General features: G+C 42.4%; 1 protein-coding gene across 7 annotated transcripts in view; it reads right to left on the bottom strand.

Moving 5' to 3' along the window:
* Window positions 1–18,280, bottom strand: part of LOC115129295 (mitogen-activated protein kinase kinase kinase kinase 4-like) — a 143,125-nt gene that overhangs the window by 9,475 nt on the left and 115,370 nt on the right. For 4 of the 7 annotated variants that reach the window (XM_029659485.2, XM_029659486.2, XM_029659488.2 and 1 more), the window contains 3 exons: window positions 14,578–14,737; window positions 7,041–7,180; window positions 1,033–6,854 (listed from right to left, as the gene is read on the bottom strand). In XM_029659485.2, the coding sequence (XP_029515345.1) occupies window positions 6,771–6,854; window positions 7,041–7,180; window positions 14,578–14,737 (384 nt within the window). In that variant the 3' untranslated portion in view covers window positions 1,033–6,770. Of the gene's footprint in view, window positions 1–1,032; window positions 6,855–7,040; window positions 7,181–11,919; window positions 12,436–14,577; window positions 14,738–16,417; window positions 17,550–18,280 lie in introns of those variants that run through there. The other 3 variants (XR_010463924.1, XM_029659490.2, XM_029659491.2) reach the window with 3 other exon arrangements.

The following is an 18,280-nucleotide window of genomic DNA, read 5'->3' as shown; positions in this document are numbered from 1 at the left end:
ACCAGATATGACCCAATTATCCACGTTGAAATGACGTGATGTGCCCAGTGGGAAGCTGCCTCACCCGCTGCACACTATATAATTGACACACATTTCCAGTTCCACAGTTAAATCCCAGTGAATGCAACAGATTTTTCACGACACAACTTTGTGATTTGCTGCCATGTTTTATTACTAAGATAAGCTGTCAAGTCATTCAAAGTTGACATGACTACTAGTTTAAGATCTGTATTTGATGTTGGTTAGAGACAGATAGCTTCACAGCTTTATGTATAGTCAACAGGTGAACACAAACCAGAGCATATTTTGAGTAAAGATCCCATGACACAAGCTGTACTAACATCTGACCCTTTGACCACACAACTAATGGTTCCTCTGGGGGAAATAAAAAGTCCCACACCATGCAGAGAGACCTTACCAGTGAACCACTTTGTAGCTACTAGTCTAATGGGTAATGACTGTACCATAATGACTGTGCCTGAGACAGGCAGAAACAGACAGACCGCGCTCTCTGGTCCTCCCCCTTATACTCTCTTTTCCCTGCTCACCAAGGGTGCACAGAGGAGGTCCTTCTCTGAGCACTACTCAACTGTCATCGACAAATAGGTTTGGCTCCAGGAGGGGGTGGTTTGTGATGATGGGGGTTTTGGAGGTGTCAGAGGGACTGTTAGGTGTGGGGAGGTGGCCATGGCAGTGGCTGGGACTGAGAGCCACCGGCTCCACCGTAGCAGCGTCTGACTGAGCCTGAGGAGGGAATAAGTTGAGGAAGTGAGATAGGTCTCGTCTCAGGTTGGCTCCCTTCCATCTGACACGGCTGACTCCACAGTTTACCAGCGAACTAAACTCTAATCCGCAAATACAGATCACTGGCCACTAGCCAGAGAGCTGCCCAAACCATGGATATATAACACTGCTTTATAGCTATGGCCCAAACACTGTGACTGCTCCAGATGTGGAATACTGTTAGCATGTACAAATCAAATGTTGATATTACTTAGAAGTTATTGAAATAACCACTGAACTACACAGTAATTGTATACAACGTATTTTATTGTTCAACAGTATTTTTACATAATAACACCTCAATTAGTGTTACTAATTCATTTCAGCGGTTGGGTATACAGTACATGCTGTACAAATGATACGAAAGTTCCAGTGCAAAAATAAAGCAAAACTAAGACAAAACAAAGGACAAAATAAAATAAACATAATTTTTCAATACAATTTCAAAAACAAAATGGGAAAAGAACAGGTAACGAAACAATATATGTTGTGGATATTTATCAATATAATTTGGCCAACCTTTATCATTACGTTTTTGACACTAAAATAGATATATTTTGCTGGGGAAAACCTCAAAATTGAAATCCTTTCAGAATTATTTTGTCTTCTAACTCAAATTCCCCAAGAACAAAAACTAAATTGGCTCTGCATCATATAAAGCAGAAAGGACTCTTCACAGCTACACGATGCACACCTGACACAAACCATCACCAACTTCCTCAGTCCTTCCTACAGTACAAAGCTCTCAAGAGGACAATGATCTCACACAAGAGCACTTCATGAGGTATGGGAGTGGATAGGGGGAGAAATGACAGAGAGTGCTATGACTCACAATCCTCAACTGCAAAACAAATGTCTGTTGGTAAAGTATTATCTAACTCAGTAACATGTCAGACATGACAAATTCCGCTTAAAATCCCCCTTTTTGTCTATAGAAATAATCACCAACTTTTTACAAATGGAGATGCAATCATATTGACTCACTGTCACAAGTTCTATTTGGGCATTAAAAAAAGGTTTAAGTTAATTACAAAAATGTGTTTAACTCTACCCATTGAATCCCTTATTCAAAATCTGACAAATGATAAAATTTCCATCATACATGTCAAATGAAAGAGATATCAATTGAGTGCTCTTACTATTTTCTAAAATACTTAGACCAATGATTAGACCAATGATAGTGAAAGCATCAGTTCTTGGAAACCTAATCATTATAGGGTAAATATACTTGAAAATGCTACGTGAAACTGATTCCCTTCTAACCTAAATATCTTGTCAGTTGAATACACTTCAAGAGTGAATTCTCACAGAAGAATACAACATCATATCAAATTGTGTCTTGAAAAAGTTCATTTTCAGTTGACAATATGCTCATAGAACCAGCTGCAGTATTTCTATCATAAACATAAAATAACTGCCCAAACTAGATGTCTAATGGTGGCAAAACATTTAGCATAATGGGGGAAGAAAAAGCTAATAACAACTGGATTCAAATGCAATTGATTTGAGTTAACATTTCACAATTGTGGCACATTTCAATGTTCATAACCAAACATTTTCTACAAAAGAGTGTATGTGACCCATTTCAGGAAGCTAGGCGTATGTTGCATGTCACTACTTCACAGGAGAGGCATTTTAATGAATTCATTTTTTAAATCAAAACGCTTCCTTTTATATATATTTTTTTACATAAATGCCTTCTGGAACATGTAAACTTTCATGTGCCTGAATAACAAACTGGTATTCCATCTGTAAATACGAATAACATTGTTAAATTACGAGCCTAGTTGGTTTAACCCTGGAAAAAGACAGGAACATTCCTGCTAGCCATGATTTGTTGAGATAATGGATGGGCTGGAGATGCCGGGAGATGAGTTTGGATTGGTCTGCCATGTAGGTTGCTTCTGTCTATAATGTGAGCTGCTCAGTATGTGTTGATAATCCTTTCTACTGCAGATTTTTTGAAAGATATAACATTAGCCATCGAGAACTACAAAAGTTTGGCTTCTTTTCTCAACAAAATTGATGCCCTGAATTTAGCAGGCGCTATGGACCGATCAGTTGGAAAACGTTATGATGGGCTATTTTCTGCACACGCCACGGTCAGTGTGAACCGGAGTGACTTTACACAGTGCTGGCTAAACAAGATGTACTGTAGCTACAAAAGTAAGTTAAATGGTTCCAGTTGAACCTATCTGTGTAGTAATATTTTTTTAATCAGAAAGCCATTTGCGTTGCTAGTTATAGCCCAATGTTAGCTAGCTAGCTAACATTGAACCTAGTTGGTTAGCTTTAAATATCTGCATATTCATACTACAGCTATAACAATCAGTTTGTATTGGTATTAGTATGAGTTGAGATTAATCCGGTTCATTGTTTAGCTAGCTAGCTACATGTCTAAACAAAAGACTCCACTTTGCCAGATGATTACAAGACCCATCAAGTTAGATAGGTGTATGGGGTTGATTATAGCCATCTTTTGTATTTCATGAACATGTGTAGACAATAGTGACTCATCCACTTATCTTGATGTGTGTGGGGGGGGGGGGGGGGTTATAGCATTTCTTTCACCTGACCCATCAATTTAAACAAGTGTGTCTGGGTAAGCATCATCTAACAATTATCTGGACACATTGTTTTTGATATTGCTACTGTGCAAATATGCAAGTAACCATTTCACCGTGCTGTTTACGCCTTCTGTATCCTGTTCATGTGACACATAAACTGAGATTTTATTAGATATAGTGTGTGTTTACCAGAGACAGTAATGTGAAGAAGAACATGACCTGCACCATGTAGGCTTCTACTTTTACCACTTTTAGTCTTGAAATCTTTGGTTGTTTACTAAACTACACACTCTGCTGTGCACATGGACTCACAAGTGAATCGTTAAAGAAATGGGAGGGGCTAAGGCTTAACAGGGTGTGAACGATGCTGAATGGGTGTAGACAAAGAAGAGCTCTCCAGTCGGTACACCAAAAATATCAAGGGTCATTTTCTCAAAAGTGGGGTTACAATTCAAAGCAAAATTACTTTCCCATTGTTCCTCAACTGCAGTGTATTATATATAATTTTATAGCTCTGAGTTTCTACTTTTATCCAATGTAAAAAACTATTTCAAATTTGGCTACATAGGACCGAGTCCATGTGGTGGGTCACATATGTTTGACAATCTTAAGAGTTGAAAGCCTATCGCTGTTTTCACATCATTTTTAGATCATGGCATATCAAATAGACGTTATAGCTTTATCTAAATCAAATGCAATCTCTGTTTAATGTTGAAAATAAAGGACTTCAAATGTATTACACTGTGACAATAAAGCATTGTACATCGAACATTTACCATTTAATGTTGAAAATAAATTACTTCAAATGTATAAGACTGTGACAATAAAGCATTGTAGAGCGAACATTTACCAAAGTGGTCGTAGTGCAAAGGGCTAGATCATCTGAAACCCCATTAAACTGTAGCGATGACCAGTGGATATAAAATATCTATAAAACAGTGCAAATAATATGTACAGCCACTTCCGTCCAAAAAGACTTTACACAGCACAAGGCCAACATAATGATCCTTTTCTTCCTCCTTTGATTTCTTCTTTCTAAAAACTACTTCATGTAAAACATGATCAGTTTTAGATCAAGAGATGCGACAGGGTATATAATGCCTATTTGGTTATCTGAATTATGACTAGAAAGTGGAGATCAGATCATAAACTCAGCATCCACCATTTGAATTGTTGGGGCCATAAAACGACTTCATTTAAAACCAAGTGGGACAGATAAGGACAAGCAATTTGCAGTATCGGTGTCTACTATTAAAGATGATTGCTAGCCCACTAATCTCTGTAGTATTTCTAATGCTCTCTTCAGTAAGGGAATCTCTTTCGAGTAGGTAAAATAGATGTACATTTCCTGACCTGAGGTATCTACAACTGTGCATCCTTAAAAACACATAATACTGAACGGTAAATATCTCAGGATTTAACACGAACAATGGCACTTACTAATAATAAAATGATGAATACGCCGAGACCCAATTAACAAAAATTGATTTGATCCATTTTGGATGTAAAAATATAAGCAATTGTGCATTTTTTAGTCCATGTGATATTAAGTTCAAAATATGAAATCAAATGTAGGTTGCCGGTGTATTTCTAGATATAAACAAGAAGCCCTGTGCAGCGACACATACCGGCTGTATTTTTTCAATGACGAATAGCTTAGAAACACATGAAAACATAAAATGTTTTGAACATCGCTCAGAGATGTACAAATATGATAAAACATTCAAAATGGGTGAATCATTTCTTTAAGGCACAAGACTCACTTCTTAAAGTGGAACTGACAGTATTTTAAGCACTTTGCAGATATGAAACAAACAGACAATCATAATATCAGTCCAAAATATCAAATTCCCAGTTTATCCTACAAAACCAACTTTAAAAATAGGTTCTATTTGACTCAATATTTCTTGATGTACACTAAGGCATTGTTAGCAGAATAGATGGATGCAGTTCACTGCATGATTAATGTAATTAACCAATACATTTCTTGGTAGTCCCAAAAATATCGCTATCAGGTTGGGTGGGTACATTGTTTGCTGCCTCCATTCGGGATGCTCTGTTTCAGTTTCAATTACTCAATATTTTGGACAAAAACGGACGAATGTAACTTAGGCTGGGAATATCAATACAATCAAACTAGCAAAGGACATTATCAAAAGTCAGTCATATCATGGCTAATAGGCTAGCATATCTATTTATGTAGCAAGCTAAAAACAGAGCCTAACGCTAGCTAGATAGGATGACATGTAACGTAATTGGAGGAGTGAGTGAGTGAATGACCTTTTCCCCTCATATCGGTTTATGGTGGCTATACATAGCTAGAGATGCAGGTCTCATTTGGTTAGCTAGCTAGAACCTGAACGACTGTTATCCAGTTAGCACATCTCTTGCGTTCGTAAACAGCCTAACCCGTTTTGGAAAGGGCGAGTAAAATGGTCAGAGTGAGATTCTCTCATTTATTTCTGGAAGTAGCTAGCTAGCAAACCAGCCAACTTTAACCAGTTAGCTTGGGGGCTTGGTTAGGACAATAATGAATTGCATTGGCAAGACAATAATGAATTGCATTGGCAGGCAAGCTGTAGAATTCCCCATAATGTATCAGTGCAATTCTGACGAGTAATTAGCTGAAAAATGTTGAGAGGGTTTATCTAATGTTGCTTCGTTAAATTTTTAGCTCATCTTGCTCTGGCTAGCATTAGTTGTTGATGTGCATAACTGGGGGAGAGAGAGCCTACCTTTTCATGGTTGTTTGATTAATAGGACTGTTGAGTTCTGAAATGTAAGAGGACTCCTGTGGTATTTACGCATTTGCAGAAATCCATGTGTTCTAATGATCTAAAGTCGAGCTGTTGCTACTGCCTTTAAACACACAGTCCAGTTGAAAGATTGGCTATGGTGAACCAGTCTGCGTAGACTCCGGTCTTGGACGTGACAGATGTTTTTATTAGGTTTTATTTACTGCAGTGTCTATTAATTGTCAAAATGCCCGGCCGCTTTCCCACTCTATATTGCTATAGAATTTTCACAAATGCCTTAGTATACGTAATTCCCAAACATTCTATATATTCCCAAACATTCAATATCTAAATGACCATATCTAAGTGCTCGCTTGTCAGAAAATGTTTTAAAAAATGTAATATTCTTCCTGGGGGTGTATATGAACATATTTTAATAAGATTTTGTGTCGCTTAAATGCTGTCAGTTCCATTTGAAGTACTATAGCTAGAGACTTGAAACCAATGTGGTGGCCTTAGACACAAAAATACTTAATTTATGCTGATTGAAAATACTGTATTCTCATATGCATGGGATTATGTAGCTGTATTACTAAAGTGTAAATTCAGTGTTTAAGAATGTTTCTGAGTATAATTCATGTTGTTTCTGAGATGATCACTGTATGTTGTCTTTAAGCCACAGAGCTCACCAGTTGAACAGGGAGTTTTGGCCCAGTGTCATGAAGTAGACCTGGCTGCAGCCCCCAGACTGCACCGTGGCAAAGAACACCTTCACACAGAAAATAGATCAATCAGTAAAAAAAAGACAACTTACAGTATAATATTCAACACCTACAACACTATGAACAACATACAACCTTTCACATCTACCAGAGCCCAGTGATATGGGGGGGAAGAGGGTGTCATGTGAGCTTTGCCCAAGGTGTGTTTTGGTGATATCAGGATGTTGTCGTACCTTGTCATTCCTCTCACAAAGAAACTTGAGTTTCTGGGCCTTCTTGTGCATGAAGACTCCCTCCAGGTTGCCTGTGTTAGCTGACCTCAGCTCGATGGCTTTGTCTCCCCAGCCCATCACCTGGTTGGACTGCAGGTAGGCTGTGGAGATACACACATAAACCACCAGGGATTTATGGAACTCTATTCCCTTTATAGTGTACTACATTTGACCAGGGCCCATAGGGTAATAGTGCACTGTACAATATGTGGAATGGGGTACCATTTGGGAAGCACACACTAAGGCTTTTAGACCCTCCAAGGCTTTCTGCCTCTCTCAATGTGTGCCATGTAAATCAATCTTGAGATGAAAATCAATAGGCACACTTTTCCCACTCTCCTCTTTTGAGCTGTTCTACAGTGCCTTCAGGAAGTATTCACAAACCCTGGACTTTTTCCACATTTTATTGTGTTAAAGTCTGAATTGAAAATGGATGAACTTTTTGGGATACTGGCCTACACACAACACCCCATAATGTCAAAGTGGGATTATCATTTTTTTTTTAAATTTAAAAAACAAAAACAATTTTAGTTATTAATTAAGTCATTAAGTATTATGGCAAGCCTAAATAAGTTCAGGAGTAAAAATGTGCTTAACAAGTCACATAATTAGTTGCATGGACTAACTCTGTGTGCAATAATACGGGTTAATGTGATTTTTTTAATGATTACCCCATCTCTGTAAACCAAACGTACAATTATTTGTAAGGTCCCTCAGTCGAGCGGTAAATTTCAAACGCAGATTCAACTACAAAGACCAGGGAGGTGTTCCAATGCCTCACAAAAAAGGGCACCTATTGGTAAATGGGTAAAAAAGCAGACATTGTATATTCCTTTGAGCATGGTAAAGTTATTAATTACACATTGGATGGTGTATCAATACACCCAATCACTACAACAATACAGGCGTTCTTCTAAACTCAGTTGCCAGTATCATGACACAAGGCGAGACCCAGATGTAGACACAGGAGGCAGATGGTTGGAGTCTTACAATATGTATTAATCCAATAGGGCACATATGTCAGAGTCAAGGCCCGCGGGCCACATCCGGCCCGCAAGAAGGTTTTTTTACTCTGGGATGATCTTGATTTATTATTAGAACCGGCCCGCAGCAAGCCGGCAGCCCGCAGATCTTTTACACGCACCAATACTACATTTCCCACAATGCAAAGGTGACGCACCGAGCAGTAGGCTGCTTCATTTCAATATTTATTGGCACAGCAGTCGTCAGCATCACAGTAAAATTAACTTTCAGATACCCATCAAAAATGGCAAAACGGAAGGTGGATACTGAGAACCGGGGTTTCAAACAAGGTGGGAGTCGGAGTATATGTTCACGAAGGTAGCTGGAAAACCTGTGTGTCTTCTGTGTGGAGAAAGTGTGGCGGTACTGAAAGAGTATAATCTGAGACGACATTATGAAACGAAACACGCGGACAAAAACAAGAATATGGACATGGAACAAAAGGCTACAAAAAGGCAGAGGAATTAAAACGAGGCCTCAAATCTCGACAGGCTCTGTTCAAAAAGCCAAATCACAAGGCCAGGCTGCTGTCAAGGCCAGTTTTATTTTGGCAGAAGAGATCGCTAAATCAGCCCGGCCATTTACGGAGGGGATTTCATCAAAAACTGCATGATTAAAGTTTGTGACGAAGTTTGCCCAGAAAAAGGCAACTCTTTTTAAATGTGAGTCTGAGCAGAAACACCATTGCCGAGAGAGTAGACCAGTTGTCCATCAATCTAAAAGAGCAGCTTGTGAAAAAGGGAAAAGATTTTATTGCATATTCCTTGGCTGTGGATGAGAGCACCGACATTTCTGACATTGCCCAGTTGTCAATTTTCATCCGCGGAGTGGACTCCAACCTAAGCGTGACAGAGGAGTTTTTGGCCCATGCATGGCACAACTACGGGGCATGATTTGTATGAAGAGGTGTCAAGATGTGTAAATGAGATGGAGCTGCCTTGGGAAAAACTACAGGGTTTGACAACCGACGGAGCACCTGCGAACACAGGAGCGGACTGGTGGCGAAGATACGGGAAAAGATGCAAGAGGAAAACGCGACAGGTGAGCTGACAGCTTATCATTGTATCATACACCAGGAAGGTGCGGTAAAGCCTGAAAATGGAGCATGTAATGAGCATCATCACGCGCACAGTTAACTTTATCAGAGCCAAAGGTTTGAATCACCGCCAGTTCAAGGCATTTCTGACGGAGTTAGAATGGTGATTTGCCTTATCACACAGAGGTGCGATGGCTAAGCCAGGGAAAGGTGCTTCAAAGATGTTTCGAGCCGTGAGGAGATTTGTCTGTTCTTGGACAGCAAAGGGAAAGACACAACACAACTCCGAGACAAATGTTTTCTGTGTGAAATGGCTTTTCTGTGTGACATTACGAGTCATCTGAATGCAATAAACTTGCAGCTGCAGGGATCAATCTCTGATATGTACAGTACAGTGAAGGCATTTAAAACCAAACTGACTCTGTGGGAGACGCAGATGCGGAAAGAAAATTTGAGCCACTTTCCCAGCTGCCAGACCATGAAAGAAGCTCTCTACCAGTGCAGCACACAGTTGGCTGATAAAATAGGTATGCTTGCCGCTGACTTTCGGCATTTGCTGACTTTGAAGCACAAAAAGCAGGTTGGAACTGCTCGGTAACCCATTTGCTGTTGGCGTGGAAAGCTCACCACCAAACCTCCAAATGGAGTTGATTGACCTCAATGCAATGATGCACTGAGGGCAAAATATGCGGCAGTGGGTGCTGCGGAGTTCGCCCGTTTCCTCCCGGCACAATGCCCCAGCTGCGCATCCAGGCTGCTCAAGCGTTGTCTATGTTTGGCAGCACATACCTGTGTGAACAACTGTTTTCTTTGATGAACCTGAACAAAACATCACACAGAAGTCGACTTACTGCTGAACACCTCCACTCAATTCTGAGGATTTCTTCAGCTCAGAGCCTTACCCCGAACATTGATGAACTTGTGGAAAAGATGGGACACCACCAAGTATCACCCTCAACCTCAAACAAGTGAACATTACTGTGCAATCACATATTTAGAGTTTTACTCAGTTCAAGTTTAAAAGTTAAAATTTAATATTTGTTTTCACTGCATGTTACTTCTCCTTAAACAAAGTGTTGTTTTTGATTAATAGATTTTTGCACTTTATTTTTTTTTGTATTTCAATCCAATTATATTTTAAAAATATTTCAGTTGAGTGGATGATAGAAAATTGCTATTATTGTTTTTTCTTTGAAGTAAATTTAGCCCACTTTTGCTAAAATAGAAAATATAGTCTACTGATGGTGCCTTGAATACCGGTTTCTTTCATTTAATGTTCATGTTATGGGGATATTTATATAAAGGAAATTTGTCTTTTGTGTCTGTTGAAAATTAAAGATTACTGACAGAGCCATAAGAAAATATTGCTTTATTTATCTGATCATATTGTAATATATTTGTTAGGTTTTCAGTAGGTTCAATTAGGTTCACTAGACTATATCGTCATTTAAAAATTTTTCAATGAACATTCGGGGCCCTCAGCTGATTTTTTATTTGGCCCTCCGTCCATTTGACTTTGACACCCCTGCAATAGGGGGAAGGCAAGAGAATGGTCATGGACAGGCAAAAGGGTCAAAACCAGTTCAGAGTCCAAAAGGCACCAAGGGGCAGGCAGAACCAAGGTCAGGGCAGGCAGGCGGGAAAGTAGTCCGGAGTCAGGCAGAGGTCAAAACCGGGAGGACTATCAAAAAGAGAATAGCAAAAGTAGTGGTGCAGTGGTCTAAGGCACTGCATCGCAACACTAGTTGTGCCACTGGTGATTCTGGGTTCGAGTCCAGGCTCTGTCGCAGCCTGCCACAACTGGGAGATCCATGGGGCGGTGCACAATTGGCCCAGCGTCGTCCGGGTTAGGGGAGGGTTTGGCCGGCAGGGATGTCCTTGTCCTTGCGCACTAGTGACTCCTGTGGCGGGCTGGGCGCAGTGCACACTGACATGGTCGCCAGGTGTACGGTGTTAACCGTACACCTGGCGTTAACTCTGTGTTAACTCTGACATATTGGTGCGGCTGGCTTCCGGGTTAAGCGGACATTGTGTCAAGAAGCAGTGCTGCTTGGTTGGGTTGTGCTTCAGAGGAGGCACGGCTATCGACCTTCGCCTCTCCCGAGTCCGTACGGGAGTTACAGCAATGAGACAAGACTGTAACTATCAATTGGATACCATGAAATTGGGGAGAAAAAATAAATAAAGCAGGTGGACAAACAAAAACGCACAAATTCTGACAAACTCCAAGCATTGATTATGCAATAATGGGCTGCCATCAGTCAGGATGTGGCCCAGAAGTTAATTGACAGCATGCCAAGGCGGATTGCAGAGGTCTTGAAAAAGAAAGGTCAACACCGCAAATATTGAATCTTTGCATCAACTTCATGAAATTGTCAATAAAAGCCTTTGACACTTATGAAATGCTTCTAATTATACTTCCGTATTCCGTAGTAACATCTGACAAAAATATCTAAAGACACTGAAGCAGCAAACTTTGTGGAAATTAATATTTGTGTCATTCTCAAAACCTTTGGCCACGACTGTAGATGGGTAATAATTCAGGCGGTAACACAACAAAATGGGGAATAAGACAAGGGGTATGAATACTTTCTGAAGTTACTGTATATACACTGTGTGTTATTGACTTGTTAATTGTTTACTCTATGTGTAACTCTGTGTTGTCTGTTCACACTGCTATGCTTTATCTTGGCCAGGTCGCAGTTGTAAATGAGAACTTGTTCTCAACTAGCCTACCTGGTTAAATAAAGGTGAAATAAAATTTAAAAAATATATATACTCTGGTCTGGGCTGAGTTTATTTATACTCTATGAACTCTGTCCTGGGCTGAGTTTATTTACAGTACCAGTCAAAAGTTTGGACACACCTACTCGTTCAAGGGTTTTTATTACATTTTTCTACATTGTAGAATTGTAGTGAAGACATCAACACCATGAAATAACACATATGGAATCATGTAGTAACCAAAAAAGTGTTAAACAAATCCAAATATATTTTATATTTGAGATTCTTCAAAGTAGCCACCCTTTGCCTTGATGACAGCTTTGCACAGTCTTGGCATTCTCTCAACCAGCTTCATGAGGAATGCTTTTCCAACAGTCATGAAGTTCCCACATATGCTGAGCACTTGTTTGCTGCTTTTCCTTCACTCTGCGGTCCAACTCCTCTTAAACCATCTCAATTGGGTTGAGGTCGGCTGATTGTGGAGGCCAGGTCATCTGATGCAGCACCTGATGCAGCAACTCTTTTGGTCAAATAGCCCTTACACAGCCTGGAGGTGTATTTTGGGTCATTGTCCTGTTGAAAAAACAAATGATAGTCCCACTAAGTGCAAACCAGATGGGATGGCGTATCTCTGCAGAATGCTGTGGTAGCCATGCTGGTTGAGTGTTCCTTGAATTCTAAATAAACCACTGACAGTGTCACCAGCAAAGCACCCACATACCACACACCTCCTCCTCCATACTTTAACCACACATGCGGAGATCATCTGTTCACCTACTCTGTGTCTCACAACGACACGGCGGTTGGAACCAAAAATCAAACATTTGCATTCATCAGACCAAAGGGCAGATTTCCACTGGTCTAATGTCCATTGCTCATTGTTTCTTGGCCCAACCAAGCCTCTTCTTCTTATTGGTGTCTTTTAGTAGTGGTTTCTTGGCAGCAATTCGACCATGAAGGCCTGATTCACGCAGTCTCTTTGTGAGACCGCCTGCGTAGACTCCGGTCTTGGACGTGACAGAAGTTTTTATTAGGTTTTATTTGCTGCAGAGTCTATTCATTGTCAAAATGCCCGGCTGCTTTCCCACTCTATATTGCTATAGAATTTTTACAAATGCCTTAGTATATGTCATTCCCAAACATTCTATGTATTCCCAAACATTCCATATCTCAGTGCTTCCTTGTCAGATATTATTTTAAAGTGTCATATTCTTCCTGTTACTAGATGTGTCTGTTACGTGAACTCTGTGAAGCATTTATTTGGACTGCAATCTGAGGTGCAGTTAACTCTAATGAACTTATTCTCTGCAGCAGAGGTAACTCTGGGTTTTCCTTTCCTGTGGCAGTCCTCATGAGAGCCAGTTTCATCATAGCGCTTAATGGTTTTTGCGACTGCACTTGAAAAAACTTTAAAGTTCTTTAACTTTTCCGCATTGACTGACTTTCATGTCTTTCATGCTTATTTGAGCTGTTCTTGCCATAATATGGACTTGGTCTTTTACCAAATAGGGATATCTTCTGTATACCACCCCTACCTTGTCACAACACAACTGATTGGCTCAAATGCATTAAGAAGGAAATAAATTCCACAAATGTACTTTTAACAAGGCACACCTGTTAATTGAAATGCATTCCAGGTGACTACCTCATGAAGCTGGTTGAGAGAATGCCAAGACTGTGCAAAGCTGTCATCAAGGCAAAGGGTGGCTACTTTGAAGAATCTCAAATATAAATATATTTAGATTTGTTAAACACTTACTACATGATTCCATTTGTGTTATTTCATAGTTTTGATGTCTTCACTATTATTCTACAATGTAGAAAATAGTCAAAATAAAGAAAAATCCCTGGAATGAGTAGGCGTGTCCAAACTTTTGACTGTTACTGTATACTCTATATACTTTGGTCTGGACTGAATGTATTTATACTCTATATATTCTGGTCTGGACTGAGTTTATTTATACTCCATATACTCTGGTCTGGACTGAGTTTATTTATACTCTATATACTCTGGTCTGGGCTGAGTTTATTTACACCATATATACACAGGTCTGGGCTTGGCTGCGTGCTGTCCTGTCTGTAATCTTTTCCTCACAGATAACACTTCCCCTTGAATAATGACCTGGCCAATGGACCCAACTAAAACAGTCTAACAGAACATCTTATTTTTATTGTCCCAAAACTGTCTAGAGTTGTTGGATCCAGCTTGACTCCTGTTTGCACCCAGTGTTTGCACCCAGTGTTTGCACCCAGTGTTTGCACCCAGTGTTTGCACCCAGTGTTTGCACCCAGTGTTTGCACCCAGTGTTTGCACCCAGTGTTTGCACCCAGTGTTTGCACCCAGTGTTTGTTTGCACCCAGTGTTTGCACCCAGTGTTTGTTTGCACCCAGTGTTTGCACCCAGTGTTTGCACCCAGTGTTTATATATTGAAAGGTCTCTGGTTTGCTCAGTTAATTTATTCCATTTCTTGAGAGACATGTTCTATTGTTTAAAGATAGAAGTATTTTTCATTCTGAGTGGAAGTGGAATATCTCTCTCAACACACACACACACACACACACACACACACACACACACACACACACACACACACACACACACACACACACACACACACACACACACACACACACACACACACACACACACACACACACACACACACAGCCTGCAGGTGTTGATTGGGTGAGTGTGTACGATGTACATAAACTCACCGACAGATGCAGGCATCTCTCCCCACTGCAGCACTGTCTCCTTGGTGATGCGTCCGTAGGTGTCTATGTAAACCCCCTCGTCCTCATAACACACCAGCACCTCCATGCCACTGCTGTTGGGTAGGATGATGATGGCATGAGGCCGGATCACACCTTGGATCTGAGACAGACACAAAACACAGTCAGATGAGATGATGAAAAGTGGCACCCTATCCCCTATCTAGTGCACTACATTTGACCAGAGCCCAAGCAGAATAGGGTGTCATTTGGGGCACAGTCAGGATGATTTCTATAGTGTCTCTATCTGTAGTATAGTGTTATACTGTATCAGTTATCATTCTGTCTGTTGGAAAATAACCATCTTCTTGACTTGCCGACCACTGGAAGTGCAGCACAGCACTCTCACTCGAAATCTGTCCATCTCTAGAAGCAACAGCTATAATCACACAGCCCCATCCCCATCACCAGTTGTAATCCTCCTAATACACAAACTAACATTGTATAATAAAACATTGCCTCGATTGGCCCACTCTCCCTCCCTGAAACCATCTCAGTTAATTCCATTTGATAAGAGGCTGATTCACACAGTGAACTGGATCCGGCATGCCTGGCCTCAATGATCAAAACATGCTCAAAGTCACTTAGGTCAAATGTTTTTCCCATTGTAACATTCAACAGAACAGTAACTGAATGCCTCAATGCCTGTCTGTCTGTCTATAGGAGCGATCTATTTTTTTGTGAACAGGATGGTGTACCTAATAAACTGTGTATATCGCTCCTCCATTCCATAATAACACATCCCTTTTCTCGCTCACTATGTTGAATCAGCCCAGGCAGCAACAGAGAGATGGTTACGACACGGCTTAATTAATTAGAACGTCTCAGCTAATTAATCGGCACACAATGTCTTGACTTAAATTCTCTAATTACAAACTAATTTGCCAAACATGCTCAGTGCTCAGCTCTTTCTCTTCTGGCATCGGAATACAACTTAGGTACCCACATGAATGTTGTTTCTATGGCTGGTGAGCTCCACTGAGATGTGATTCAGAGCTATATAACCACTGAACCACCTCTTGGCAGTGAGGAGGACAAGGAAGCACCAAGCAGCAGTGAGAAGGAGGAGGAAGCGAGTGGCAGTGAGGAGGAGGAGGAAGCGAGTGGCAGTGAGCAGGAGGAGGCAGCGAGTGGCAGTGAGGAGGAGGAGGCAGTGAGGAGAAGGAGGAGGCAGCGTGTGGAAGTGAGGAGGAGGCAGTCAGAAGGAGGAAGAGGCGGCGAGTGGCAATGAGGAGGAGGCAGCGTGTGGCAGTGAGGAGGAGAAGGAAGCAGTGAGGAGGAGGAGGCAGCGAGTGGCAGTGAGGAGAAGGAGGAAGCAGTGAGGAGGAGGAGGCAGCGAGTGGCAGTGAGGAGGAGGAAGCAGTGACGAGGAGGAGGCAGCGAGTGGCAGTGAGGAGGAGGAGACAGCGAGTGGCAGTGAGGAGAAGGAGGAGGCAGCGTGTGGCAGTGAGGAGGAGAAGAAAGCAGTGAGGAGGAGGAGGCAGCGAGTGGCAGTGAGGAGAAGAAGGAGGTGGACAGCGTGTGGCAGTGAGGAGGAGAAGGAAGCAGTGAGGAGGAGGAGGCAGCGAGTGGCAGTGAGGAGAAGGAGGAGGCAGCGTGTGGCAGTGAGGAGGAGGCAGCGAGTGGCAGTGAGGAGGAGGCAGCGAGTGGCAGTGAGGAGAAGGAGGAGGCAGCGAGTGGCAGTGAGGAGGAGGCAGCGAGTGGCAGTGAGGAGGAGGAGGCAGCGAGTGGCAGTGAGGAGGAGGAGGCAGCGAGTGGCAGTGAGGAGGAGGAGGCAGCGAGTGGCAGTGAGGAGGAGGAGGCAGCGAGTGGCAGTGAGGAGGAGGAGGCAGCGTGTGGCAGTGAGGAGAAGGAGGAGGCAGCGAGTGGCAGTGAGGAGAAGGAGGCAGCGAGTGGCAGTGAGGAGGAGGAGGCAGCGAGTGGCAGTGAGGAGGAGGAGGCAGCGTGTGGCAGTGAGGAGAAGGAGGAGGCATCGAGTGGCAGTGAGGAGAAGGAGGAGGCAGCGTGTGGCAGTGAGGAGGAGGCAGCGTGTGGCAGTGAGGAGGAGGCAGCGTGTGGCAGTGAGGAGGAGGCAGCGAGTGGCAGTGAGGAGGAGGCAGCGAGTGGCAGTGAGGAGAAGAAGGAAGCAGTGAGGAGGAGAAAGGAACCACTTCTGACCCCCCCAGGTCTCTCACAAGCACTTGCATAACGGCCCACATTAAAACAAGAAGACAGTGTCTGTTATCTCTATGAGGATTTAACAGTTTTGTAACAAGTATTCGGCAGCATCGTTCATACATACACAATATTTCTAATACCTAAGGTGATCCACAATAAACCAAAAATACCTCTTTGCATAAGAAGATTATTACAAAGTCTTTCCAAATGAGAGCTGCTATAAGGGCATCCGTACTGGCTTAGACTAGTGTCTTAAACAGCAGGTAGAAAACCAAGTCCCCAAACAAACCAACACCTCAAACAACCCCCAAAGCTCTATGTACAGTAAATCACAGTCACCACAGGACCAGTGTTAGTCACCACAGGACCAGTGTAAGGATCCCCATACTTGCCCGGCCGGGAGCCTGTCTCCCCAGCTGCACCCCGCTGTCCACGTGCTGCTGTGGCTGTGCCACCACAATCCTCAGCATCAGCACAGGCATCCACAGACGCAGCGCTATCTTAATCCGCTGTCTTGGTATCGGGATCATCTCATCATCAACAGCAGCCAACGTGGAGAACATACGTGGGAGAAAAGGTGTGTGTGTGTGCGTGTGTGAAGGCGAGACTGAGCGGACCAGAGAGTGTCAGTGAGAGAGAGTGAATATGAGAGTGAATGTGAGAGTGAGTGAATGTGAGAGTGAATGTGAGAGTGAGTGAATGTGAGAGTGAATGTGAGAGTGAGTGATCGGGTAAAAGAGAAGGACTCTTCTCTTTCGCTGCAGGGTAAAATACCAGTATTATGGAGTGAAAATATATCAGAAAAAAAGTGTTATCAGAAAAGATAGCAGAATAACAGGTCTGTTTAGCAGGCACGTGGTTAGCCAGCACTGCCGAGATGTACTTAGAGCTATCTATTTGGTGAAGAGTAGCACACATGGATGGAGACTGGGGCCAAAGAGAGGCAGCCAATGATAGCTTTGTGGGCCAGCACAGTGGGAGAAGTGGGATACAGCCACATCACACCTCTGGGCACAGCACTGGGAACTGGCACATTGGGGAGTGTGTGTGTGTGTGTGTGTTTGTGTGTAATAGAGCTAGTTTCCTTGGGATAGTGTTCTCCCTCTGCTCTGGCTCTCAGCTCCCAGCAGCTCTCTGCAGCAGTCTGCGTGTGTGTGTGTGTGTGTGGGGGGGGGGGGAGATTCTCATCAGTAGAAGAGGCTGCCTCGGCTCCCCTGTCTAAGGTGTCTAAGATGGCAAAACTCTGCACCATTGTGCGCCACTCTGCTACACCTTGAGCCTCTTAGAGGGGTTAAAGGCATTAACAGGATCCATCACCTGGTCCAGCTGGCTAGTCATTCTCAGCCTTGTTCACCTCCTGGCAGACTGACAAACACAGCTGCCATTGAAATGAACGAATCATTAATTACTGAAGTCTTACCTCCCTGTATCTTCAGACAACTGTTGTGACCAAGGTAGATTAATGGACTGATTATTGAGTTTGTTTTCA

Source organism: Oncorhynchus nerka, linkage group LG5, assembly GCF_034236695.1.
Source record: "Oncorhynchus nerka isolate Pitt River linkage group LG5, Oner_Uvic_2.0, whole genome shotgun sequence".
In the NCBI taxonomy this organism is placed as follows: domain Eukaryota; kingdom Metazoa; phylum Chordata; class Actinopteri; order Salmoniformes; family Salmonidae; genus Oncorhynchus; species Oncorhynchus nerka.
The sequence above is the reverse complement of the archived record's forward strand: the minus strand, read 5'-3'. Positions and strand labels throughout refer to the sequence as shown.